Raw genomic sequence first — 27,261 nt, forward strand, 5'->3', positions numbered from 1 at the left:
CGCGCGGACGTCAGTCCTTTTATTTCCGCACCTGTTGAGTGCCGATCTTGGAAGAGCTACCTCTCTGACCCTTTTTGGCAGGCTTTTTTCTCTGCTTTTGTCAAAATCTCTGACGACTTCATGTGCAAGGGATGTCTGGTAGGAAAACAGGTTTCAAACTGTGCCGAACTTGTTCCCACACAATGTCGGTTACCGATCCCCACCTTTTATGGCTTGTGGTGTCTTGAAGGCATCCACGATTTGAAGTCGTGTTCAAACTGCCGGGCAATGGCTCCAAAGACCATGAGGGAGCGGGCATTGAAGTTGCTCGCAGCCCTGCAGTCGACACCATTGAGCGAGAGACTCTGAGGAGGTCACAATCCCGTTAGGAGAAGAGGAAGTCGCGGTATCGCTCTCGGAGCCCTAAGTCCTCTTCCTCCCCTTCGAGGTCATCTGGACACTCTGTGAAGAGGCTCAAGAAGAAGAAGTCCAAGCGGTCTTAGACTTTACCTCAACTGGCGTCGGTCGTCGAGAGAGCTTAGGAGCACCGACACTCTGGGCACGGTTCTGCGGAGCCAGAGCCAGAGTTCCCTTTGTGCCTCCCTCCATTTCCGGGAGCCGGAGCAACTCCTGATCAAATTAAGGAATGATACAAGGCCATGCGTGGCGTATTTAAGCGGAACTACCCCATTGGTGAGCCCTTAGGCCCCGTGGAGTCAGATGGGGCCCCATTGGGTTTGACGTCATCAGCTTCGACCATGGCGCCGGTGGGGCTTTGGGGATCTGATCTTTGATCCAGTTTGACGCCGGTCATACTAACACGACCTTCCCCGACGTCAAACCTGAAGTTGGTGCCAGTGGCGGCAGCAGCTGTCAGATGTACAAGCCCCATCCTCATCCCCAACGACACAGAGCCGGAAGGGTGTAGAGCGACGCCTATTACAACTTCAGCAGAATCCAGCAGTTCTATGTTGTCGCCAGAGCACTTTGTGGACATGCTAGGCTCAGGAGAGGAATGGGAGGAGTCTGGAGACCCCTTAGAGAATCAGGATGTCTCTGAGGAGACTATGGACTTGTATGGGGAATTTAGGGAAGCCAGTGGTCTGGATACTTCTCCAGACACTGGCATGCTTTCTCCCCCTACAGTGGCTACGGAGGAGGGGGCGTCCTATGCTATGGTGGTTAAGAGGGCAGTTGAGGTCCTTGGACTGGAGCTGCCCTCAGTGCAAGTCAGGACTAATCTCCTGGCCGAAGTGCTTCAACCTGGGGCTTCCACCTCTGAACCCCTTTTGCCCTTTAATGATGCTTTCACGGACGTCCTACTAGGAACTTGGTCCAAACCTAGCACAGGGACTCCTGTGAACAGAACAATTGCACGCCACCATTGCCCAGCACCGGGCGATCCAAAGTTGCTCAGCCAACACCCCACCCCAGAAAGTTTGGTGGTGCAGGTCTCTACTTTCCAGGGTGCATTCCCTTCCGCCCCTCCAGATAGGGAATCCAAGAGACTGGACTCTTTGGGGAAGAAGATGTTTTATTCCTCCAGTCTGGCATTGAAGTCTGTGAATATGGCATGCTTATTGGGCCGTTTCTCCCACTCTCTTTGGGAGACGGTTGTGCAGGTGCTGCCACAAGTCCCAGAGGAGGCCCGGGCTGTGCTTTGCCAGGTAGTCAAGGACGGGAGAGATGTGGCAAAATTCACCATTTGGTGTGGTGTGGATATGACCGATTTGCTGGAGAGGTCTATTTCACCGACAGTGGCCTTGAGGCGCCACGCCTGGTTTCGTACATCTGGCTTCTCGGCGATGTCCAAGCTAATTTGATGGACATGCCCTTTGATGGGGAAAAGACTGACTCGGCCGTGGTCAGGTTCAAGGACTCTCGACCTACAGCCAGATGCTTGGGCCTGTCCCTTACTCCTCTTGGCCAGTCTTCCTTTTGCCCCTTTCGTGGCAACAGAACGGTTTTCCAGCCACGTCAGCCCTATCCTAGCCATTGTCCTGCACAGACTCCCAAAGCTGGGCGTGGACATGGACGCAGTACATTCCGTCCTTGGAATGGAGGTCAGAAGTCATTCGCCACACTGCCCCCAGCAGCCGCAGCCTCCAAGCACTCATAGGCTGATTCTGCAGGACCCCACTACTCCATTGGGTGGGAGAATTTGTCATCATCTCCCCCGCTGGAGATCTATAACAGACAAGTGGGTCTTGCAGATCGTCCAGGATGGCTATTCTCCTCCTTTCCTTTCTTTTCCTCCTACTATTCTGCCAAGTCAGGAATGGCTGGCAGAGGATCACTTAAAACTGCTCCAAGAGGAAGTTACAGCTCTTTTGGCCAAAGGAGCTATAGAAAGGGTTCCAGTTTCAGAAGTAGGCAGTGGCTGTTATTTTTTTCTGAATCTTAAGAAGAACAAGGGTCTTCGGCCTATTTTGGATCTTCGGACCGTCAGTCTCTTCTTCAAAAAGGAGAATTTCAAAATGCTCACATTGGCTCAAGTCTTGTCTGCCTTAAACCAAATCAAATCAAACACATTTATAGAGCGCGCTACTCACCCGCAAGGGTCTCAAGGTGCTGGGAGGGGGGGTTGCTGCTACTGCTCGAAGAGCCAGGTCTTGAGTTGCTTCCTGAAGGAGAGATGGTCCTGGGTCAGTTGTAGGTGGGTGGGGAGGGAATTCCACGTCTTGGCCGCCAGGTAGGAGAAAGATCTACCTCCGGTGGTGGTTCTGCGAATCCGTGGGACGGTGGCGAGGGCGAGGCTGGTGGATCGGAGCGGTCGGGTGGGTGTGTAGAACGTGAGGCGGTTGTTGTTTTGCTGACGGGGAGCCAGTGCAGGTCTCTCAGGTGGGCAGAGATGTGGCTGTGTCGGGGGATGTTCAGGATGAGTCGTGCAGTAGCGTTCTGTATGCGCTGGAGTCTTTTCTGTAGATTTGCTGTGGTTCCAGCGTAGAGGGTGTTCCCATAGACCAGTCGGCTGGTGATGAGGGCCTGGGTGACCGTCTTTCTGGTTTCGGTGGGGATCCACTGGAAGATCTTTCGGAGCATGCGCAGGGTGTTGAAACATGATGACGAGATGGCGTTGACTTGCTTGGTCATTGTGAGGGAGGAGTCCAGGATGAAACCCAGGTTGCGTGCGTGGTCCGTGAGCTTGGGGCCAGTGCCCAGTGCAAGGGGCCACCAGGAGTCGTTCCAGGCGGAGGGGGATGGTCCGAGGATGAGGACTTCTGTCTTGTCTGAATTCAGTTTCAGACGGCTGAGCTTCATCCATTCCGTGACCTTTTTCATTCCTTCCTGGAGGCTGGCTCTGGCGGTGGCGGGGTCGTTGGTGAGGGAGAGGATCAGCTGGGTGTCGTCAGCGTAGGAGATGATGTTTAGGTTGTGTTGGCGTGCGATGGCTGCGAGGGGGCTCATGTAGACGTTGAAGAGGGTGGGGCTGAGTGAGGAGCCTTGAGGTACGCCGCAGATGATCTTGGTGGCCGCTGAGCGGAAGGGAGGGAGGTGGACTCTCTGAGTTCTGTTGGAGGGGAAGGAGGTGATCCATTCCAATGCCTTTCCTTGAATCCCAGCGTGGTGGAGGCGGTTTGTTAGGGTGTGGTGGCAGACTGTGTCGAATGCGGCCGATAGGTCGAGCAGGATGAGGGAAGCGTTTTCCCCGTTGTCGAGCAGGGACCTGATGTCGTCAGTGGCTGCGATGAGGGCGGTCTCTGTGCTGTGGTTTGCTCGGAATCCGGACTGCGATGGGTCCAGGGAGCCGTTTGTCTCGAGGAAGGCGGTTAGCTGTTTGTTGACGGTCTTCTCGATGACTTTAGCAGGGAAAGGGAGGAGCGAGATGGGGCGGAACTTCTTAAGGTCCGTGGGGTCCGCGGTGGGTTTCTTCAGGAGAGCGCTGATCTCCGCATGCTTCCAGTTCTCCGGAAAGGTGGCAGATGCGAAGGAGTTGTTAATGATGTTCCGGTGTTGGGGTGCGATGATGGAGTCTGCTTTGTTAAAGATGTAATGAGGACAGGGGTCGGCTGGAGAGCCGGAGTGGATGGTGTTCATCACGCTGGTGGTGTCTTCAGTGCTGACGGGGGTCCAGGCGCAGAGGGTGGTGGTGGGGGGCGTTGGTTCGGTGGTTGGGTGCGTGGTCTGGGTGCGTGGTCTGGGTGCCGAAGCTGTTGTGTATGTCTTGTGGTGGAAGAATGAGGCGAGTGCGTCGCAGAGGTCTTGTGAGGGCGTGATGTCGTTGTTGCTGGCGCTGGGGTTGGAGAGCTCTTTAACGATGCTGAAGAGTTCGTTGCTGTTATGGGTGTTGTTGTCTAGTTCTCTGAATGCTGTCCTTTTGGTGGTGCGGATCAGCTGGTGGTGTTTGCTGATGGCGTTCTTGATGGCTGTCATGTTTTCTGTTGAGTGGAGAATGGATGATATGGAGAATGGATGATAGCGCTGGACCTGCAGGATGCCCATTTTCACATTCCCATCCTGCCGGGCCACAGGTGTTTCCTACCGTTCAAGGTAGGCCACAAGCACTTTCAGTTTGCTGTGCCCCCCTTCGGCCTTACCAGTGCCCCTCGAGTGTTCCCCAAGGTGATGGCAGTGGTTGCAGCTCATCTGTCCTGGTTAGGGATTTCAGTCTTTCCCAACCTCGACGAATGGCTGTTGAAGGCATCCTCGCCCCAGGCAGCCATCTCACATCTTCAGACTACGGCGGACCTTCTGCATTCGTTGGGGTTCTCTATAAACGTGCTGAAGTCAGTCCTGACTCCTTCTCAGATGCTCCCTTTCATCAGAGCTGTTCTGGACACAGGGCAGTTTCGAGCTTATCCTCCCGAGCCGCGAGTCCAGGATATTCAGGTTAGGATTATGATATTTCAGCCTCTATCCTGGATTTCGGTGACTCTGAGGCTGTTGGACCTCATGGCCTTCTGCATCCTGTTGGTAAGACATGCGAGATGGCGTATGTGGGCTCTGCAGTTGGACTTGAAGATCCAATGGGAACTGCATCAGGAAAATCTCACCAACTCAGTTCAGATCTCGGAAGGAACTGCAAAGGATCTGGAGTGGTAGTTGTCGAACCATGATTGGGTCAAAGGCAGACCTCTCTCCCTTCCCCAACTGGATTTCACAATCGTGACGGATGCGCCACTTATGGGACGGCGCGGCCACTTGGGAGAGATGGAGATCAGGGGTCACTGGTCTCCGGCGGAGACGGGGCTCCACATAAAATGTTGGAGCTCTGAGCGATTCGCTTGGTATTAAAAGCATTTCTTCCCTCTGTCAAGGGGAAGTTGATGAATGTGTTCACGGACCACACCACCGCCATGTGGTACTGCAACAAGCAAGGCGGGTGGGTCATGGACCCTTTGTCGAGAGGCCCTGCTTCTCTGAATGTGGCTGGAACATCAGGAAATAACCCTGGTGGTTCAACACCTGGCAGGTTCTCTGAATGCCAGGGCAGACGATCTCAGCAGTCGATGCCTAGCAGATCATGAATGGCGTCTCCAGTCATAGGTGGCACAAGGTCTCTTTCACCAGTGGGGAGAATCTTGGTTAGATTTGCTCATCTCCGAAGAGAACGCAAAATGTCAGCAGTATTGCGTGCTGGAGTTTCCACGGCAGCTATCGCTCGGAGACGCATTTCGTTGTGAGTAGAGCTCAGGCCTTTTGTACGCCTTTCCGCCCATACCACTCCTGCCCAGGGTTCTGAAGAAGATCAGGAGCGACTGGGCTCAAGTCATCCTTGTGACACCTGACTGGGAAAGGAGAGTTTTGGTATCCAGAACTTCTGAGCATAAGTGTAGATCCTCCGATCAGGCTGCCCCTGCCGGAGGATCTTCTGTCGCAGCAACAAGGGAGGGTTCTCCATCCGAACCGGTCAACTCTGCGCCTCCATGCGTGGAAATTGAGCGGCGGCTGTTGATCGCTTTTGACCTTCCTTCCGAAGTCTGTAATGTTATTCTGGCGGCCAGGTGGCTCCTCTTTCTACTGTCCTTTTATTCATTCTGGCCCTTGCCCAGCAGGGCTCTGCTTTGGGAACTCTCAAGGGTTAACTTTCTGCTCTGTCTGCTTTTATGCGGCTGCCTGACCAACCTTCTCTCTTTAAATCGTCTATTGTAAATACATTTCTAAAAGGGCTGGTTCACTTGTTTCCACCCATGCCCTTTTTTATGCCACAATTGGACCTTAAATTGGTCTTCACTAATGTAACTAAAGACCTTTTGCACAATTGTCCCCTCCAGCTGTTGACCATCAAACAGCCTTCTTAGTGGCGATTACATTGGGCCTGAGGGTGAGTGAGTTGCAGGCGTTATACAGCTCATTTCCTTATCTTATGTCCTTTCCGTACAAGGTGGTGCTTAGTTTTTACCAAAGGTTCCATCTGGGTCAGTCCATCACTTTGTCTACCTTCTTTGCTTCCTCACATCCCTATAAGGAGGTGGTGCAACTCTATCGACTGGACCTAAAAAGGGTGTTGTCATTCTACCTTGACCACACAAGAGAGTTCCGGGTGGATGACCAACTCTTTGTGGGGTATGTGGGAGCAAAGACGGAAAAGGCAGTGCAGAAAAGAACCATCTCTCGCTGGGTGGTTCTCTGCATTAAAATCTGTTACGCCTTGGCGAAGAAGCAGCCCCCTGAGAGATTAAGAGCCCACTCCACCAGGGGAAAGGCTGCGACTACGGCCTTGGCATGGGGTGTCCCAGTCCAAGACATCTGTCAGGTAGCGACGTGGGCATCATGGCACACGTTCGTAAAACATTATTGTCTTGACGGTCAAGTGCGCAGGGATGGACACTTTGCCTGCTCAATCCTGTAAGACTTTTTAGTCTAGATCTAGTCCATGAGTCCGCAACCCACTACCGGGATGGTATGGCTGGGGTATCTGGTTTAAAGTTAAGGAATCTGCAGCTAGAAGTCTCTATCAGATGAAAAAGTTACTTACCTTCGGTAACATACTATCTAGTAGAGACTCTATCTAGATGCACATTCCTTACAGCCCCACCAATGCCTCCGCGCTTTGCGGACTGATGTATTTAAGTCTAGGATTACTTCCCTTTCAGGCCCTAGTTTTGCACATGTTTACGTCAGTCACTTCGTGGCTCTGCGCTTCTGGCGTTGAAAAACAAAAAGTACTGACGTCCGCGAGCCTGTGTGGCGCCTATGAAGGCACTGTGACATCATAACCGACGCTACAGACATCATCGACGACATGCGGAGCTGAATGGAGTCACCCCACATCACGTCCAAGGGGTATTGCTCAGCAAAAGTTTCTGGTTCCAGCCTGACGCCTGGGAAATTGAAAGGTAAGGAATCTGCAGCTAGATAGAGTCTCTGCCAGATAATGTGTTACCGAAGGTAAGTAATTTGTTAATTTCTGTCAATTGTTCTTACATCACAAATGTATTCCTCTTTGTGCATAACTAAACACTAGCATTTATATCCGTCTATCAGATTGACCTTCCAAAGCATGTGACAGCTGGTCATTGTATGTGATATTATCAAGCGTTTATACACTTTTACAAAGAATGTAGAGGACCTGACTTCAAACCTGGTGTGATGGGCATAGGTTTTTACTCCATCGTTAGTGATGATATTTAAATAGGGAAAGTATTGAAATCCAAAAAGTTACTGCTTTCTGGCATCGCTTTGCACTCCAGCCAGATTATTTCCCAATTAGTATTGAATGAACTCCTTCTCTTGCCATAGACTGAAGGTATCATGTGTTCAAAGCAAATAAGATTAAACAGTATGACCATGCTTAACAATGGAGCTAGACCTGAGCTCCTAACCAGCACGTCATGTGTACTGTGCCTTTGTATTGTGTGGTCATGGACTTCTGTAAAACGTCCCAACACTTTCAAATGTACATTACTATGGAGCAATGCACTAACCTTAGAGCTGCCACACTGTGCTTGTTTGTTGTATGCAGCTTGAATATTGTCAGTCAGACACTCCCAGGAATGCTGGTAAACCTATTAGAATAGGTTACACCAGTGATGTGTTCTCATTCTGACTTTGTTTTATTCCTGAAAATCCTTTGCCTTCAAATAGGAGCCACCAGCAGCTTTTCCCTTAAACTTAGCACAGTAGAAATAAGCACTCTGTATATTATGCAGACAACCTGGTAATTTTCTTTGATACCCCAGTGCGCTTCCAACAACTATATTTTAAAGTAAGGTTCAGAATTATGCTCATGCAAATTCCCTCATGCACTTGAGAGGCTTGAAGAAACGGCCTGACAGCAGTTATTTCTTTAAAGACCTACAACCCCAATTGAACTAATCGGATTGGAGTACAGAGTCAGTCCTGCTGGGTAGTTGCCCTAATTTTTAATTTGTTAAGTTTTAAACTGAGCACCATTAGGATCTTTGATATGTTGAATTTGGATGGAACATCCAACATAACAAAGGCAGATAGAGTGATAATATTGGTATGTATTCTGAGATGACTTAATATATTTAGTTAGCTGAATGTTAATAATCATGTTGACGTGACAATGACAACATTTAGGGCACTGTTAAAAAGTGCATATGCAAGACTAGCAGAACAAGTAATATTGAATAGGCCAACTGTTTGAAACTTACTCCATGTTTTTATAGTTATCTATATTTAACTATTGCAAACTGAAATGCAGTATACCAACTATTGTTTGATATATATTATGAAAATTAGCATGTTCCATTGTGTAGTGATGGAAAACATATTCTGTTATACTGTTCTTCTTTTGTTGTGTAAGAATGACTTGTTGGTTCACACCTTATTTAAGTAAACGGAGACTGGTGTCCCCAAGATGCATTGATAGAATATCTAAACTATTTTTTTATGTTAATAATTTATAACATATTTAAATTTATACTTAGCTCTTCATTTTATACATTTGTAAGGTTGTTAACTACTAATAAATAACAGTGTTAGGGTAAATGTATAGTGTATAACTCCAATTTGATACTGAAGCGAATTGTGTTCAAATTGCATCTTTTTGAAGCACTTTAACTGTTATCAGCAAAAACCTCAGCAGTATTCCCTGGAATATAAGGGTAGGAATGTGTCTTTGAGACACTTTTTTATTTGACAGTACCTTTCCATGAGACACCATGTTCAGTAAACAGACTGCGAGTCAAGTAGACTTAAGAGATAGAAAAAAAAACTACTGACTTTGAGGAATATGTAGGCGTTACATAGAATCACATTTGTTTTAAAAACAAAAATGTTAGCAATATGTGTTATCACAGTTTCCTTTACTTAAAATTGAGCACAGACAAATTCAGGAACATTAGGTGGGATTTATGCATAGACTAAATAGCACACCCCACAATTTGTGCTGTGTGGGCCAGTGTTTAGCCAATCGTGTCCCTGTGCATTTTGTTAATTCGCACCCCAGAGGTCAATCTTATTGTAGTGGACTATAGAAGGGTAGACAAATAATGGTCTCCAACCTCTTTGTATTTTTATATTGTTACCTGTGCCGGTTTAAGTACAAATTGAGCTAATCATTTTCATAGGTAATACATCATTTGCTTACATTTAGTGTTTATTTTGTCTTGGACTTTATTCATTTTAACTTATCCAAGCTTTATACCCTTTCGTCTTTCTAGCAGCCTTGCTTTATATTTTATTAAGTCCATGAATATTTGTTTATGCAACAATTGGATTTATAAATCTAGGTCTTTAGTTACTGCTACCTCATTTAAAAAGGCAATTTGTTTACCTAACGTTTCTTTATTTTAACATGTTGCTTTGTCCACAGTGTAGCCATGTCACTGTTTAAAGTTAGCACTTATTACTGTTATAATTTTTTGGGCATACCTTCTTACTTATTTCAGGATAATTATTCCCCATGAATTATGATTCTTGAGTAAACTTGTTTCTGATAGATACATCTGCCTTGTGGATTCCTCACCTTGTGAATATCCCCCTTGCGCCAGCAGCGTTTGGAAAATTCTTTGTAGCACGCCGGTGTGGACGACGTCATAGGAGCACGGCATCGCGCGCGACTCCGTCTGACGTCACCGACTCCTTATTAGACCCACGCCGGCGTGATGAAGTCAGTTCCCTTTTTTCCTCGTCGTCGACTCTAACGGTTTCTGGGATCTTCTGCGATTCAGATAGTAACTTGTTACTATTTTGTGTTACTGTTTCTCTGTTGAGTGTTTCTTCTTCGTCGAGGATGTCGTCGAGGAAGACGGGGTTCAAGCAGTGCGGATCGTGTACCCGAATTATGTCGATTACTGATCCGCATGACGATTGTTTGTGGTGTCTTGGATCGGACCATGATGTAAAAAACTGTCGATCCTGCTTCAAGATGAACCCTAAGGCCTTACGAAAGCGGGAGGCTAAGCTTCTACTTGCAAAGGTGAAAGGAAGAGAGACTGGAAGGTCTTCGAGGTCGACGTACAGGCGCTCGAGGTCGAGACAGAAGTCGCGATCGAAGTCGAGGTCGAAATCGGCTTCGAGATCAAGGTCCAGAGCGAGGTAGAGGTCCAGAGACAGGTCGAGGTCCGGATCCAAGTCGGCTTCGGGTCATGCTTCAGGCTCCTCGAAGAAGAAGCACAAGAGGAGGAAGCATAGCTCAAGACATCACTCTGGCAAAGAGTCTTCGGATTCGAAGAGAAAGCCTCGAAAATATCATAAGGACTTTGTTTCTCCTTCTCCTATGCAATCTCGTGGAGGTTCCCCGGTTCCGGAGCAAGAACCGGATCCGGAGTCGCATCATTCTTCGGAGCATGAAGGAGAAGAGGAAGTTCCTCGGGCTCCGACTCCGGTGGAAGACCCAGAAAATCAAGAGGGCCAGGATGAACCGATGCCGGAGCAGCCTCCTTCGGAGCGGCCGATGGGTTTGTACACTCCCTTTCCTGGTCCTGGGCAGGACTCCTCGCATTTCCTTAATGCTATGTTTGGAGTTTATGCGAGGGCAATGTACCCCACTGGTGCACCGGCTGGTCCCATGGGTCCATTGTCTTATAATTTGGGCGTCCCTCAGGCTTACGCTCCAGCTCCTTTTATGCCGTTCATGCCAGCGCCTTATACACCTTGGCTCGGTACGGCGCCGCCGAGGTCGTCGACTCCGCATACGGCTTCGCCGGCTCCGGAACGACCTCGTGAGTTGGATCGAGGTGCCACGCCGGTTCGTGAGTCTTGTCCTTCAGCTGCCCCGGCTCCTCGTTCGACGCCGGTTCCAGCTCCGTCTGAGTCTTTACCGGATCCGTCGACTGGAGTGGTCGAGGCGCAGGGCTCAGCGCCTCTTGGAGGAAAAGAGGTACGAAGATTCTGATGTAGAGGAAGGTGAACTTCTGGATCAAGGGGACTGTTTTGAGGACCTGCATAGTGCTAGTGGCCTAGAACTTTCTCCTGAGTGGGGTTTGCCATCAGTTTCTGATGTACCATCTAAAGACGTGGCACCTTACCATGTTTTGATTAGGAAGCCTGCGGATCTGCTCAATCTGACTTTGCCTACTGTTGAGTACAAGCCTAACATCCTCACGGAGGTTTTACACTCGCCTTCATCTATAATAGAGCCTACTCTTCCATTCACTGAGGCTTTGACTGAGCCAATAATGGAGGTCTGGAAGAGACCTTTGACTGCTCCTGCGGTTTCCAGGTCGGTGGCAAGGCGTTACAGGGGGCGCCTGGTGACCCTGAGTTTCTCTCTTCACATCCTTCTCCGGAGAGTCTGGTGGTGCAGGCCGCTTGTTCCAACAGGTCTGCAGGTTCATTTCCTCAGGTGCCGGCAGACAAGGACTCTAAAAAATTGGACCAGTCTGCGAAAAAGATTTTCTCCTCGGGTAGCATGGCTCTAAAATCAACCAATGCTACTTGCCTGCTAGGGAGATATGTTCATGCATTGATGGACTCTGTGAAACAATTGTCATCTAAGCTTCCAGAGGATGATAGAAAGAACTTCAATGAAGTAGTCTCCGATACTCAGGCTGCAGCCCGCTTGGTAATTCAGAGTGGCATGGACACGGCGGACTCTGTTGCCAGAATTATGGGCTCTACTGTTGCCACCAGAAGGGCCGCATGACTGAAATCTTCTGATTTTTCGGCAGATGTACAATCCACTTTAATGGACTTGCCATTTGACGGGACAGGCCTCTTTGGGAAGAAAGCGGATGTGGCCTTGGAGATGTTCAAAGAAAGCCGGGCAACGGCAAGGTCTCTGGGCCTTCAGGCTAGAGGTTCTGCCACTAGGAAGTTTAGGGGATTTGGTAGATCCACTTTTCGTTCCTATAAGCAAGGCCAGCAGCAGCAGCAGAACCCTTTGTATAGATCATACAGAGGTAAACAAAGGGGCCGTGCTCGTGGACGCCAAGCCGCCTCCTCCTCTACTTCCTCTTCTAACAATCAACCCCCACCCTCAGCAGCAAAGCAGCCCTAGATCCGCCATTCTGGATCAAGCGGGTCCGGTAGGGGGTCGGCTTACTCGTTTTCTACGGGATTGGGAATCGGTTACATCAGATCTTTGGGTTCTCAATCTCGTAGAAAATGGGTATGCACTTCCTTTTCAGGAGTTCCCTCCCAATTACCCTCCTTGCCAAGGTTATTGTTCGGAGGACCACATGCTTCTCCTGCAGGAAGAAGTCCTGGCACTGTTCTGAAAAGGTGCGATAGAGGTGGTTCCAGAGCAGGAAAGGGGTCAGGGGTGCTACTCCCGGTATTTCCTGATCCCCAAGAAGGATGGCAGGTTACGTCCAATTCTGGACCTCAGGATTTTGAACCTCTATCTCAAGCAGGAGAAGTTCAAAATGCTCACACTTGCGCAGGTTCTTTAAGCGCTGTTGGAAGAAGACTGGATGGTGTCGATCGACTTGCAGGATACGTATTTTCACATCCCCAATCTGAAGTCGCACAGAAAGTATCTCCGTTTTACGGTGGGATCGCAGCACTACCAGTTTGCGGTCCTTCCGTTTGGACTTACTACTGCGCCTCGAGTTTTCACAAGGTGATGGCAGTGGTGGCTGCGCATCTCAGGAGGTCGGGGATTCCTGTGTTCCCCTATCTGGACGACTGGCTGATCAAGGCAGAGTCGCCAGAGAAGGTGCTCCATCATCTGCAAGTGACATCGCAGCTGTTGCACAGATTGGGTTTTTCGATAAACGTGTCCAAGTCTCACCTGGTGCCCTCCCAGCGCAACCTCTTCATAGGTGCGGTACTGGACACTACTGTATGTCGTGCATTCCCTCCACCTCAAAGGATTCGCGACATACAGGAAATGATTCCTTTATTCTACAATGGAGCGGTTGTTCCAGTCCTGAAGGCCCTTAGTCTTCTCGCTCTGATGGCTTCTTGCATTCTGTTGGTCAACCATGCACGCTGGCACATGAGGGCACTCCAGTGGTGCCTCCGCAGGCAGTGGTATCGGCACAACGGAGATCTCGGGGAGTCAGTGAGGATCTCCAGAGAAACTGCAGCGGATCTGTCTTGGTGGAGTGTGGAAGGCAATCTGTCTCAGGGAAAGCCTTTCCATCTTCCTCCATCTGTTGCCACAGTGATAACGGATGCATCCACTCTCGGGTGGGGTGCTTATCTGGGGGGTCTGGAGATCAAAGGTCTTTGGTCTCCGGAGGAAAGGTTGCTTCATATCAACCTTCTAGAGTTGCGGGCGATACGTCTGGCACTCAAGGCCTTTCTCCCTTCCCTTCGCGGTCAGTCAGTTCAGGTCCTGACGGACAACACGACCGCGATGTGGTATATCAACAAGCAGGGAGGAGTAGGGTCGCAGTGTCTCTGCAGAGAGGCTCTGCGTCTCTGGTCCTGGGTTCAGGACCATCAGATTTGTCTGATGGCAAATCATCTGGCCGGGGTTCTGAACGTTCGTGCAGACGGTCTCAGTCAGCAGTTCTCTGCCGACCACGAGTGGAGGCTTCACCCGGAGGTCGTTCACGACATCTTTCAGATTTGGGGGACTCCTCGGGTGGACCTGTTCGCCACTCGCGAGAATGCTCACTGCCTGTCATTCTGCAGTCTCCAGTATCCGATGCAAGGAGCTTTGGGGGACGTGTTTCAGTTGAGTTGGGGAAATCAACTCCTTTACGCGTTTCCCCCCATACCCTTGATTCCTCGGGTTCTGAGGAAGATTCGCCAGGACCGGGCCCAAGTTATATTGGTTGCCCCGGATTGGCCAAGAAGGGTGTGGTACACGGACCTTCTCCACCTCTCCTCTCACCCGCCGCTCAGTCTCCCTTTCAGGGCAGACCTCCTCTCTCTGATGGAGGGACAAGTTCTACACCCCCACCTCCAGTCATTACACCTTCATGCCTGGAGATTGAGCGGGGCAACTTGAATTCCTTTTCTCTCCCTCTCGATGTGGTGGATGTCATTCTTTCTGCCAGGCATGACTCCACTAAGTCCATCTATTCGTATAGGTGGTCTAAATTTGTCTCTTGGTGCAGGGAGAGGGATGTTGACCCTTTGAAGGCTCATTTGTCTGACATTTTGCAGTATGCTCTTTCTCTGGCGCAGCAAGGATTTGCTGTTGCCACGGTCAAGGGGTATCTTTCAGCCTTATCGGCTTTTCACTGTTTGCCGGATCAGCCCTCTCTTTTTAAGTCTCCAGTGGTTTTAAGATTTTTGAAGGGTCTCACTAATAAGTTCCCTCCTTCTCCTTTTATTGTTCCTCATTGGGATTTGAATCTTGTGTTAACCTATTTGATGGGTTCTCCCTTCGAACCCTTACACAAGTGTCCATTGAGGCTTCTATCTTTTAAAACGGTCTTCTTGGTTGCAATTACCTCGACAAGGAGGGTAAGTGAGCTTCAGGCTCTTAGTTCCAAGCCCCCGTTCTTGACCATTCATGCTGAAAGAATGGTTCTCAGGACCAGGGCTGCTTTTCTTCCTCAGGTGGTAACTCCCTTCCACCTAGGTCAATCCATTACCCTTCCTACCTTCTATCCTCCCCCACACCCTTCTAAGGAGGAGGAGAGGCATCATCGCTTGGACCCTAAGAGAGCAGTTAGTTTCTATCTTGATAGGACTAAAGACTATCGTATTGACGATCAGCTCTTCGTGGGTTTTGCTGGCTGCAAGAAGGGCAGAGCGGTGCACAAGCGCACACTTTCCAGGTGGATAATCCTGTGCATCAATATTTGCTACTCTCTGGCGGGTAAGGACCCTCCTGAGGGTATTAGAGCACATTCAACTAGAGCGAAGTCTGCAACATCTGCTTTGTCTAGAGGTGTTCCTGTTGAGGACATTTGCAGAGCCGCGACTTGGGCCTCCCTCCACACTTTCGCGAAGCACTACTGCTTGGATACCGAGGTGAGGAGGGATGGCCACTTCGCGCGCTCTGTCCTCCAAGATTTCCTGGTATAGCTGAGTGGACACCCTCCTCCGGGAGTGGGGACTGCTGTGGGACTCTATTCACAAGGTGAGGAATCCACAAGGCAGATGTATCTATCAGAAGAACAAGTTACTTACCTTCGGTAACGCTTTTTCTGGTAGATACTGTATCTGCCTGTGGATTCCTCACATGCCCACCCGCCTCCCCGTTGTCCGCTCTGCTATACCTGGTTTTATGTTTTTCTGGTTCTTGATACCTAGGTTTCGATTTGTATGCACTGTGTACACTGTATATATGTATATTTACTGTTGTTGGTCCGTCCGGGTGCCTCGAAGGCACGGAAAAAAGGGCGGAACTGACGTCATCATGCCGACGTGGGTCTAATAAGGAGTCGGTGACGTCAGACGGAGTAGCGCGCGATGCCGTGCTCCTATGACGTTGTCCACGCCGGCGTGCTACAAAGAATTTTCCGAACGTTGCTGGCGCAAGGGGGATATTCACAAGGTGAGGAATCCACAGGCAGATACTGTATCTACCAGAAAAAGCGTTACCGAAGGTAAGTAACTTGTTCTTTTGTCCCATTCTGATTTCCTTTTGTGTCTTTGGCATAGTAGGTATCTACTACCTACATTGTCTTTCAATTTTTGAATTATTTACATATCTATTCTTTTCCAGTGAAAACTGTAAACCTACAACAGAAATCTAAATCAAACTTTTTGCACAAAACTGTTAAAAAATCCCTACATATACATACACATAAATTCATCTTAGAATATTATTTAAAGTCTTTAAGATTTTAAGCTATATGTTTATCTAAGCTAATCAAACATTTGCTCCACTGAGCACCTCAGTGTTTACAGCAGGGCAACATTAATGACATGAATGCATTTAAAGAGCAAAACCATATAACTGTTCGTAGAACAGAGAAAGGTCAAAGAAGGTTAACTGAGCTTTCACAATGTCACTACGAGCAGGCCCCAGTAAAGGTATGCTACTGAATTCGAAGTATTATTAGCACACATTTTGGTAGTTAAGGCAATACTTAAGGTTCACTTTGACTAGGAAGCTGGAGATCAAAGTATCAACTGTTCCAGGAGTGACATAGTTAAGTGAATGAAGAGTGTCAAGTCCACAGTAAGGTTGTATAGCAATGTTAGACAATCTTTGACTAATACGCACTAGAGCGATGGAAGATACTCTTAAATAGATAGAAGATAAAGGAACATCAGTAAACTTAAATATTTTGAATTAATTTCAATCAGGCTAATATTTATGATAGAAGTCAGTTAGGTGTTGTGTATTTCTTGGGGAAGAGGAAAAATGTCAAGTAAGACTACCTTTTTTATCCATGTGTTTGGGAACTCACCGGCACTACCAGGAATGATCCCACTAGGCATATGAAAGAAGTTTGTGGTTTTGCAGAGCTTGAATCACACACATGAGGTTTTGAAAGCTTTGAAACCGGGAATCTCTTAGACTAAGTGATAAGAATTCCATAAATATGATTGTCATGAGACAGCTGGTCGAGCGGCAGGTCTACAAGACTTGGCGAAGACTAACAAGGTTACACCAGCATTCAGCTCATCTTCTTGTGAGGTCGGGCTTTAGCACTGAATTTAGTTCACTTATATTGTTACTTAAAACTCTTTCTGTCTCAGCCTTTGCTACCATTACCTTAAAATTCAGAATTAAATAGGGTCCTTAAATAAAAGCAGTGTTGACAAAGAATAAAAAACTGAATTTTTACAAGTGGGAGGGCTGTACTGTTTTAATAGTTTAGCTGCCAAGATCTTTTCTTGGAGAGAGGACATTTTGCAGGTAAAGTGTATCTGCTCATAACATGTAATTCCTCTATTGTCTGAGGGTTTAAGACTGAAAGGTATGTGCAGTGAAAGTCTTAGTCCGTAAAAAAGTACATTGTTCTCAAATGATCCACCTACACACCTCCCAACGGTCCCATGTACTACCAAACTGATAGTGATCACTGATCTCCTTGGCATGACGCGCTCAATGTCCTCCCTTTTCTGCTGAAGGCTTTGTCTCTAGTGGCTATCTTAGGGCTCTGATCCTCACCAGGAATATAATAATTTCTTCAGACTTCCGATTCCTCGCTGCTCTGTTTATCTGTTTGTACTGTCTGCATTATTCTATCATATATTGTCCTTTCCAAAATTACATTTAGTAAAGTTTTTTTGGCTTTAATTGTTCAAGAACAGTTTGATTCAGTTTGGCTACCCCATCAGAGTTGGATAGTGTTAAACTTATAAATCCCTGGTACCATATACCCAGGGCCTATAATCTAAATGCTACTAGTAGGCCTGCAGCACTGATTGTCCCACCCACACAAGCTGCCTTTCGCACCTGTCTCAAGCCTACCATTGCAAAGCCTTTGTGGGCAGTTTTTTGATACTTCGAGTTGCCATTTAAAGTTACTTACCAAGCCTTAAACTCCCCTTTTATTGTGCATAAGTTATCCCTAAGGCGGGCCCTTGGTAACCCTAAGGGCAGAGTGCTGTGTAACTAAATGTTAGCACATGTACTTTTAAGTTTTATTTACATGTCCTGGTAGTGACAAACAGCTACATTTGTTTTTCACTACTGTGAGTCCTACTCCTCTCATAGGCTACTATTGGGAATTCCTTAATACACTTTAAGATGCAATTCCTGATTAGAAAGGAGTAGTTACATCAAGTTTCAGATCTTGTGAATGGTGATGATACATCCTCTTTACTGGTGAAGGTGGATTTAACACTACTGCTTTAGAAATGCCACTTTGAGAAAGTGGACATTTCTCTGCTCTTACTGCTGTGTGCCTTGCAGCTCATCTCCAATACACGTCTACGATGGGTGACAACTAAACTTTGTGTATTACCTCGCGACAGCCACAAACACAGGAACAGTGAGTGTGGCAGAGAACCCATCTGCATTCATCTACATCAGGGGTCTCCAACCAGTAGCTCATAATTTACTGTTATTACCAGCTACCACTGACTAGCTCACCTGTGTGCAGCCCAGCTTATCAAATTAGAAAGCTTTTGCTTGGGTGAATTAGAATACATATAAAAAATGCAGATTATACAATTCCAATAATATTAGTAGCTCTCATTGTGTTTCATTGAACATATGTAACTTTCAGTACAGAAAAGGTTGGAGACCCCTGACTACAGTCTGATAGCTGTTCCTGGGCAGGAGGAGGGGCAGGGAGGTGACGCATCTGACTAGGGATCCACACAAAAGGTTGATTGCCTCCCACAGAAATCCTGGCAGAGAGGGCTGGGTTGAAAGAAGACCTGTGCATTTTGAGGGCTTGCTTTTAAGTCACCTCCACCTCAAAGGCACTTTTGGGTATAAGTAGTGGGGCTCTGACCCTATCAAGACAGTATCCAACTGGACCTGTGAAGAACTCTGCCAGGAGTAAAGACTGCTATGCAACAAGGATTGCCACTCTGCTTGACTGACTGTTCTTAAAGAACTGTTTCACTGCTGTGCTGAGTAGCCCTGCTGCCTGCTGATCTCTGCCCTGCTCAGGAAAAGGACTGGGCGCATCTCACTTGAACCCAATGTGACACCAGGGCTTGCTGGCTTGCCTCCTGTTTCTGAAGTCTCGGGCCATCTAAGACTTCTTACAACTCTGCTGCTGGATTCTGCCATCTGTGAGTCCTTCTTTGCCCGAGGTCCTGGGCCACAGAAGTGGGTTGTGCAGCAGGTTGGCTCCAAAAACAACGCATCGTCACCTTTGTACTGGTACAGGCTTCGAAGGCCGCTGAGTCAGTCAGCGGCCTTCGAAGCCGTCCCAGGTTTGATCTGAACACATCCCTGCGTGACTGGACGACGACACGTGACCCGACTGGAAGGTTCAATGATGATGTAGCGCCGATCTGAGGTCCCCTAGTGCGAACCTCGAGTACGATGCAGGGCCTGCCTCATGAGGGGTTAGACAACAAGACGGGACCCAGCTGTGAGGCTCGATATTGATACATCAACCCGACTAGGTGAATCGGAACAGATGCATCGAGGCTTCGATGCTTGCTCCATCCAAGGTTATTTTTCAGCTGACCCTTTGTGAGTCTTGTATCCAGCCTTCCCTTCTTCGCAGTCGGCCTGAACTTTAGATGTACCCAGGTGTAGCGTGACCTCAAGTAACCTTTTAGCGCTATTGACTGCCCAGCCCTTTTTTTGATTTATTCTTCAGAAATTCATAACTCCAGTTCTACTAATTGGATTTTTGTTGTTTTAGTCTTGATTTACTCATAAGTGTATCATCTATTTTACTAACACTGTGTGGAGTCTTTTTGTGGTGTTTTCATTGTGTTACTGTCTGTGTGTTTGTGTTGCATAAATACTTTACACAGTGCCTCTTTAGATAAGCCAGCCTGCTCCGTGCCAAGGTATGAGAGGGTGAGCACATGTTATCTTTTAGTGTGTAATTGCTTACCATGACAATGATTGTGGACCCTACTTGGACAAGTTACATACCACAGCCAAATAGAGACCCAATTTCTAACAGGTATCTTTGATTGGTTTTTCACCCCGTGCATAAATAGCCATCTCTCTTCCATCAAAGTAAAACATAGCATATATGATTGGGTTTGTCATTCAGGGCCAAAAACCTGCCTGTATGGAAGTGCCTGTGCTCGCTACTCTCCTTATTGACTGATTTACTTTGCTTTTTTCCTCAAAGGGGTTTAGAAGGGTTTATGCATACTGATGGCTTCTTGTGAAGCTAGGATCCTGCCATCTAAATGCACGAGGTAACATTGGTGGCATATGTTCAGATTACCATATGTCCATGAAGTAGTAATTTTAAGACGGTCTGTCATGGCACAGTTAATAGGGTTCATGCTAACTCTTTATGCTGTCAAAGTCTACACAGGGGTTGCTTGCAATGTTGTACTTGGAGTCCCTTTTGCAGCACATTATATCCTTCTCCATTTTTAAATTGATTCAAATGTCTCTGAGTGGCCAACTTTTTATAAGTTCCACAAATCAACACCATAAGATGATCCCTCCAATGTATGTGTTAATGATTTTATGATATTTTACCTCATTACGTTCCAGAACTCAGACAACCAATTTGCTGCCCTGCCTGGCATTGTAGGTTCTGCAATAGAAAAATGTACACATGACAGGCCAAATAATCATTCTCATTTATGAGTAGACCTATGTATGAAATGTGTTCGATCTACAACCAGATCTTTGTTATTGATTGTTAAGAAGGGGCTCCTATTTTTCTTCTTCTGGGGTACTACCTAAAATCAAATAGATGCAAGGCCCTTATAATTTTATGCACACTTCCAGAAAATGAGCCAATTGTATTGCATTCTGATATTTATATATGAACGATAAGGATCAACAAGGCTTCACACGTTTCCTTTCCTATTTTTCAGGTACATGTCATGCACTCGTTAGCAGCTTCACTTTCTGCTTGTATCTACCAGTGCCTTTGCGGCGGTCACAATTGCAGGTAAAGATCCTAAGAAACAGTGCTCATTCTGAAAATGTGTTTTATTGGGTGCCACATGGCGCATTAGTTTGCTTTAAAAGGTTGTTTTCAAACAAGATGTTCACATCGGTTGTAGTCCTAAAGTACTGTGTTGTCATGTCTTCTCATTATTAGGCAGTTACATATGATAAAGAATTGCGTCTAGACACTAATTAACGCCCCAACGTTCCTCGGTCTTTTGAAGTATTATAGAGAGGATGGTGACCCATAAAATTAGGTATCCTTCCCATTGTCTTTTATTTCAAATTAATTTGTGCTTTGAATCAGTTCTCTGGTCTTCTTTACATTTCGGGAGAACATCCCAAAGTTTTGGATCAAGTCGAGCAATGGGATTTTGAGTACTATAGATTACCATGGTAAGTAAATTCCTCTTGAAGAAAACAATTACCGAACAAGTCAATCATTATCTCGTTAACAAAATAAAAATCTGATGATGCTCAAGCAGTCCAGAACTTTAGGAACCATTCCAAACTCTTGATGTTGGGTCAGCCTGTCTGCAGTTCAGGACTGTGTGGGTTTTATTTTTCTGAGGTACAGTCTTTTTAAAGGCAGAGATAATGGCACAATGCATCTCATTATTATTCAATACCCTTTCTCTTCCTTTTGAGCCCATGCTTCTGGTATTTTCCGGCAATTAGACAACAACTAGCAGTCGGGTAATTTGGATGTTATTGATGTTTGATTCAGAAGTCTCCACCATTTTTGTGATGTGATCTCAATTTTTTCTCTTTGCTAGGAATTTTCACTAAGTGCCTTTGTGCTTCTTGATATACTTCTGTATTCCTTGTTCACCTCCCTTTTTTAGTTCCCATCTCTAGGAGGGTTTTTCTTCTGTGCTACAGAGAGTGGAGTAGTCACCTGTCATGTTTTATACCCTGGTCATTTTTTGATTGCTCCATAAATCTACATGCCTCTGTAAAATCCACTTGTCCCACCTACTTCCTACAATATTTACATTGACAAACTGAGCAACATTATATTTTTTATTTTGTTTTATTAAAGCTGATGAACCAAATTGGTGTTTAGCAATAATGCTAAAGCAACCATTTATACAGCGGTATCCCAATTTACCTAAACAGAAATTCAACAAGAAATGAGTTTGCATGAGAGGCTGCTCTAAGACTATACTGACTATAGTTAACCAGTTCTTATTCACAGTGCTCAGTGCTGTGGAGGGGTTTCAAGACCCTGGCTACTCAAGGCATCATGATCCTCCCCTGGCAGTGACAGAAGCTTTTTTATACAGAAGCAGTCACAGATGGCTCCACTTCCAATCAAATGTGAGACAGACTGAGATCCATGAGCTGCTTCACAAGCAGTGCCCATCATGTGCCAGGCAGAGCCTAACTTGAGCTCACTGTCCTGTATAGTCCCAAAACAGGCACACGTCAGGCTTACCTTTTAGAGGCTGTAACTTGCCAAGAAAAAACTAAATTTCCCATAAATCCTGCAAGTTCTTTCAGCAGGAGCAATTCTACAAACATAAGACCAAAAGCCTGCCAGCTAAGAGACTTGCAGAATGGGAATGGTCTTATTGTTCTTCTAGGCTCTATGAAAGCTGTTAACTCAGCAGCATGTGAGTACAAGTATTCGTGGTGGCTAAATTGTAGCTTGCAGCTACCCGTGTACTTAAGTCGTCACTTCAGGAGGCTTGTAAGTACTCTGGTTTTTAAAGAATTCACCTAAGTTCACTTGTGTTTAACAGGTAATCATTCATTCTCTTTTACCTGTTTGTTGAGTGTCGCCTCTCCCCGGTCCACCGCAGCTTGTGCTGATTGTGTGGAGGGAGCCTCGGCGACCGAGTTCTCTTCATGCCCTCACTTCCTGTGGACCGAGTTTGGCGGCCATTTTGAGGGTAGCGGTCTAGGGTTGGGCAGACTCCGGCTGCCCCACATAAAAAATCAGCTCGGCGCTGCCACGACAGAAAGCTGTCAACTGTTAACTCAGTATCATGTGAGTAAAAGTATGCGTGGTGGCTAAATTGTAGCTTGCAGCTACCAGTGTGCTTAAGTCGTCACTTCAGGAGGCTAGTAAGCACTCTGTTTTTTAAAGAATTCACCTAAGTTCACTTGTTTTTAACAGGCAATCATTCATTCTCTTTTACCTGTTTGTTGAGTGTCGCCTCTCCCCGGTACACCGCAGCTTGTGCTGTTTGTGTGAAGGGAGCCTCGGCGACCGAGTTCTCTTCGTGCCCTCACTTCCTGTGGCCCGAGTTTGTTGGCCATTTAGAGGGTAGCGGTCTAGTGTTGGGCAGACTCCGGCTGCACCACATAAAAAGAACACTATGGCGCGGCCGCGCCGGCGGCGCGCCAAAGGCAAGCCCGTCTGCGCCCATCTGCGCTCGGACCGCTCTCAGGGCGACCCCCCCCTGGTCGGTCTACCCCACACAAACTGGTCATTCGCTACAACAGGGAGTCGCTTATGGAGCTTGACCCTTTAAAAGGAAAGGCAACTTGCCCACGAGTGACACCAAACACACGATACACGGACGTAAAACCCTGTCCAAACTGCTTGACCCGTCTGCCATACATTAACCCTCTTCCAATAAAATCACTGTCATTGTCACAAGCTGACCAGTCAAAGTATAAGTCACTAGGAAATACGGCAGCTGTGACACATAGGGAAGTTCAATGCAGCCATACCTTGCCGGCCAACTCAACTGAGCCAGCACACGATTTAAGGAGAAAGGGCGGATTAAGCTGTGGTCTGCTCAACGTTAGATCCCTTCCCAAGCATGCAACCAAGACACAGCTACTGATCTAGTCCAACAACCTGGATGTCCTGTTTTTAACAGAAACATGGACAGTGGCTGGGTTAGAGTCAGAGCTGGGACCAGCCTGCCCTGTGGGATACAAGATCCATCATAACCCCAGGCTTAGGAGACGGGGGGAGGAACAGGAATCATTTTTAGGGAAGAGCTGAATATCATTATGCTAGACATAGATGACATCTCCTGCGCAGAGTTCCTTGGGTTCTCCATTAAAAATGAGTCAGGACACTGCCTAACTGGCATGGTATGCTACAGACCACCGGGGGCCATCAATGCTAGACAACAGCAGGAACTAATTGACGCAATCAACAATATGACACTCACACACCAGACTATTAGTGCTGGGGGACTTTAATTTGTGGACTAATGGGAAACTAGATACAGCCTTCCACAATATCACACAGTCCTGTGCCAATCTGGGACTGAAACAATGGGTGAACAAACCAACACATAGGGAAGGCCACATTCTAGACTTAATTTTCGCAGAAGAGGATGCTATGAACATGGGAGAAATCCTACCAGTGAGATGGTCTGACCACCATTTAGTTACATTCAATGCCCAAACCCTGAACAACGCAAGGCCTGTGGCCAAACAAATCAGGACTTTCCTTAGCCGAGACTGGAAAGGGCTATCAAGAAAGGGGAAAACAGGGGAATCCCTGTTTCAGATAGAAGCCCTCTTTAACCCAGAGAGTCACATCACAGAGAACTACAGTACTCTCTGTGAACACCTAACCAAGAAACTTGAGCAAATTGCCCCACTGACAGTTATCAGGAAACGAGGCAGCCCGTCCGCACCATGGTACACTGAAAACCTGAGAAATCTTAAGATCTCCTGTAAAACGGCCGAAAGACACTGGAGGAGGGATTACACGGAAAAAGATAGATTATACTGGAGACTCTCAATAATAAAATACAAAAAGGAAAGAAATAGAGACGGCCAAAGCAGAACATTTTGCAGCCATCATACTGGAAAGCGCCAACAAATCAAGAGACATCTTTAAAATAGTGAGAGAAATGACGCACCCTGATTTCACTAGCAGTAACATCAAACCCTCGCAGGAGCTGTGTGATGGACTGGCCTCCTTTTTCCAGGACAAAATAAAGAAAATAGTGGAGAGTATGGAGGACCCACCTCTGCTCATACCACTACATCAGAGCACAGGGACAAGAAGTAAGGGTGAAGATGGTATGGCAGAGTACCCCCCCCCCCCCAAGGCCTCCCTGGACAATTTTGCAATTCCTTCTGAGAAAGAGTTTGCTCAAGTGTCCCTTAGCATCTCCTCGGGATCACCGCTGGATCCTCTGCCCCATAAAATTGTGAAAGAATTCGGGTCCAAATTCTTTCCTATTCTTCGACAGCTATGTGGTCAATCCCTCAGTACAGGAACTGTACCGGTTAAATGGAAGCAGGCCGTTATTACACCTCTTCTGAAGAAACCAACTCTCGACCCTGGCTGCTACAAGAACTACCGACCAATTTTGCTCCTGCCCTATCCAATCAAGATCACGGAACGCCTGGTTAGCAGGTCCCTATCCCTCTTTCTGAAGACGAATAACATTCTTGAGGTGGAACAGTATGGGTTTAGACCAGCCCATGGGACTGAGTCAGCACTTGTGATGGTTTTGGACAACCTACGAATGAGGGCGGACAGGGGCGAGTCAACAATTCTCATACTGCTGGACCTGTCCGCCGCGTTCGATACGGTGAACCACGACATTCTGCTGACAAGGCTGGAGACCTTTGGAGTGAAAGGAATTGCGCTTAACTGGCTGCGATCCTATTTGTCCGACAGATGGCAGGCAGTGGCACTCCCTCCATGTTTAGTTTAGTTTAGTTTATGACATTTGTTGAGCGCTTGGTTGCACAGAGAACAGTGCGTCCCCGCGCTGACGAACCTACCTACAACTCTTCAGCTTAGCTCACAGAGGGGAAGCATAGGAACAAGGGAGAACTACACTGAGTTTATCATGGGAAAAAGATGGGTTTTCAGCCTCTGTCTGAACCTGGATTCAGACGGCTCCATCCTCAGTTCAATAGGCAGATTATTCCATTCATTGCTTGCATGGTGTCTGAATGAACGTCCTCCCATCCTAGCTCTATGGATCCGAGGCACCACTAATAGCATGCTACCCATTGACCTCAAAGGACGTGAAGGGCGATAGACAGGAAGCAAGTCCTGTAGATATGGAGGTGCTTTTTTGTGAGCTATACGGTGGGTGATGCACATAGTTTTGAATTTAATTCTCTCCCTTATTGGAAGCCAATGAAGGGAGCGTAATGCATGCTTCCCAGAAGCTCTCCTAGGGAGGTTAAGGACCAGCCTCGCAGCTGCGTTCTGTACGCGTTGCAGCTGTGACAGGCCCTTTTTACTAAGTCCACATAGGAGAGAGTTCCCATAATCTAACTGGGAGGTGACCAGGGCGTGTACCATAGTTTTTCTGGAGCTGGGGGGCAATAGGTCCAGGATTTTCCTTAGGACCTTCAAGAGTCCATAGCATTTTCCCGCGACCTTACCCACGTGATCGGTGTAGGCTAGATTAGAGTCCAGAAGAAAGCCAAGGTTCTTAACTGTGTCTACTGGGACGGGGACAGAGCCCAGTTCCGTGGGCCACCAGGCAGAGGTCCAGATGGAAGGACATGGACCTACAATAAGAACTTCCGTCTTGTTGCCATTAAGGCGGAGACAGTTCTGTTTCATCCAGCCGTCAAGTGCAACAAGGCAAGCCGAGAAGTTCTCAGCATCCACAACTGGATCCCGGGACAGATTGATCACCAGTTGTGTGTCGTCTGCGTAGGAGACTATTGCCACACCATATGACTCCACCAGTTTGGCAAGGGGTTCCATGTACAGATTGAATAATGTAGGGCTCAGAATCGAGCCCTGTGGAACCCCTTGCCTGAGAGATCTTATACTGGATTTGCATGGTGGGCAATGCACTTGAAATCTCCTGTTCTTAAGAAAGGATACCAGCCACTCATGAGCAGATCCGGTTATTCCCTTTTCCCTCAGTCGGTCCAGTAGTGCGTGATGTGATACGGTATCAAACGCCGCACTTAAGTCCAGTAGGACCAGTGCGGCCGTGTGACCTTCATCCGCCTTGCTCCGCAGCAATTCTGTTGATAAGAGGAGGGCGGTCTCAGTCGAGTGTTTAGCTCTAAAACCCGATTGAGACGTGTGCAGGAGCAAGTTTTCCTCCATAAAGTTTACCAACTGTCGGTTAGCCAGTTTTTCAACTACCTTCGCGCAGTAGGGGAGAAGGGAGATTGGTCTTAGATTGTCTAGTTGCGCTATGCTTATGTGGGCTTTCTTTTTTATTGGGACGACTTGGGCTAATTTCCAGCTCTCCGGAACAAGACATTCATGGAATGAGAGCGAGGCCATATTGCCTATATGCTTCGCCACCTGGGGAAGATGATATCGAAGAATTCTCGCTGGTACCGCATCAAGGGGAGAGCCCGAGTGAATGTCCGCTAGGATATTGATAAACTCCTCAGTTTGGGGAACCACAAATTTCCTAAGTTCTTTACTGACCTTATTACCGTAGTTAGGGTCGGGCAGATTAGTCGTATCTGAATTAGTCTGAAACGAAGCATAGATCTTTTCTACCTTCCCTATAAAGAAGTCTGCGATCTCGTTGCATGACTCAGTCGTGGGTGGGACTTCCCCTGAACTCGCGGGCTGGGCAGAGAGTTCCTTCAGGATCATAAAGAGCTCTTTCGATGTATTCTCTGCACATCCAATCCTGTTGTTA

At 47.3% G+C, this 27,261-nt stretch overlaps 1 protein-coding gene across 4 annotated transcripts in view; it reads left to right on the forward strand.

Moving 5' to 3' along the window:
- The window catches only part of DMXL1 (Dmx like 1), a 2,287,446-nt gene that overhangs the window by 1,231,562 nt on the left and 1,028,623 nt on the right, over positions 1-27,261 (forward strand). For all 4 annotated transcript variants that reach the window (XM_078675553.1, XM_078675555.1, XM_078675552.1 and 1 more), the window contains one exon: positions 20,620-20,696. In XM_078675553.1, coding sequence (XP_078531679.1) covers positions 20,620-20,696 — 77 coding nt within the window. The remainder of the gene's footprint in view (positions 1-20,619; positions 20,697-27,261) is intronic.

Source organism: Lissotriton helveticus, chromosome 2_1 (genome assembly GCF_964261635.1).
Source record: "Lissotriton helveticus chromosome 2_1, aLisHel1.1, whole genome shotgun sequence".
In the NCBI taxonomy this organism is placed as follows: Eukaryota; Metazoa; Chordata; class Amphibia; order Caudata; family Salamandridae; genus Lissotriton; species Lissotriton helveticus.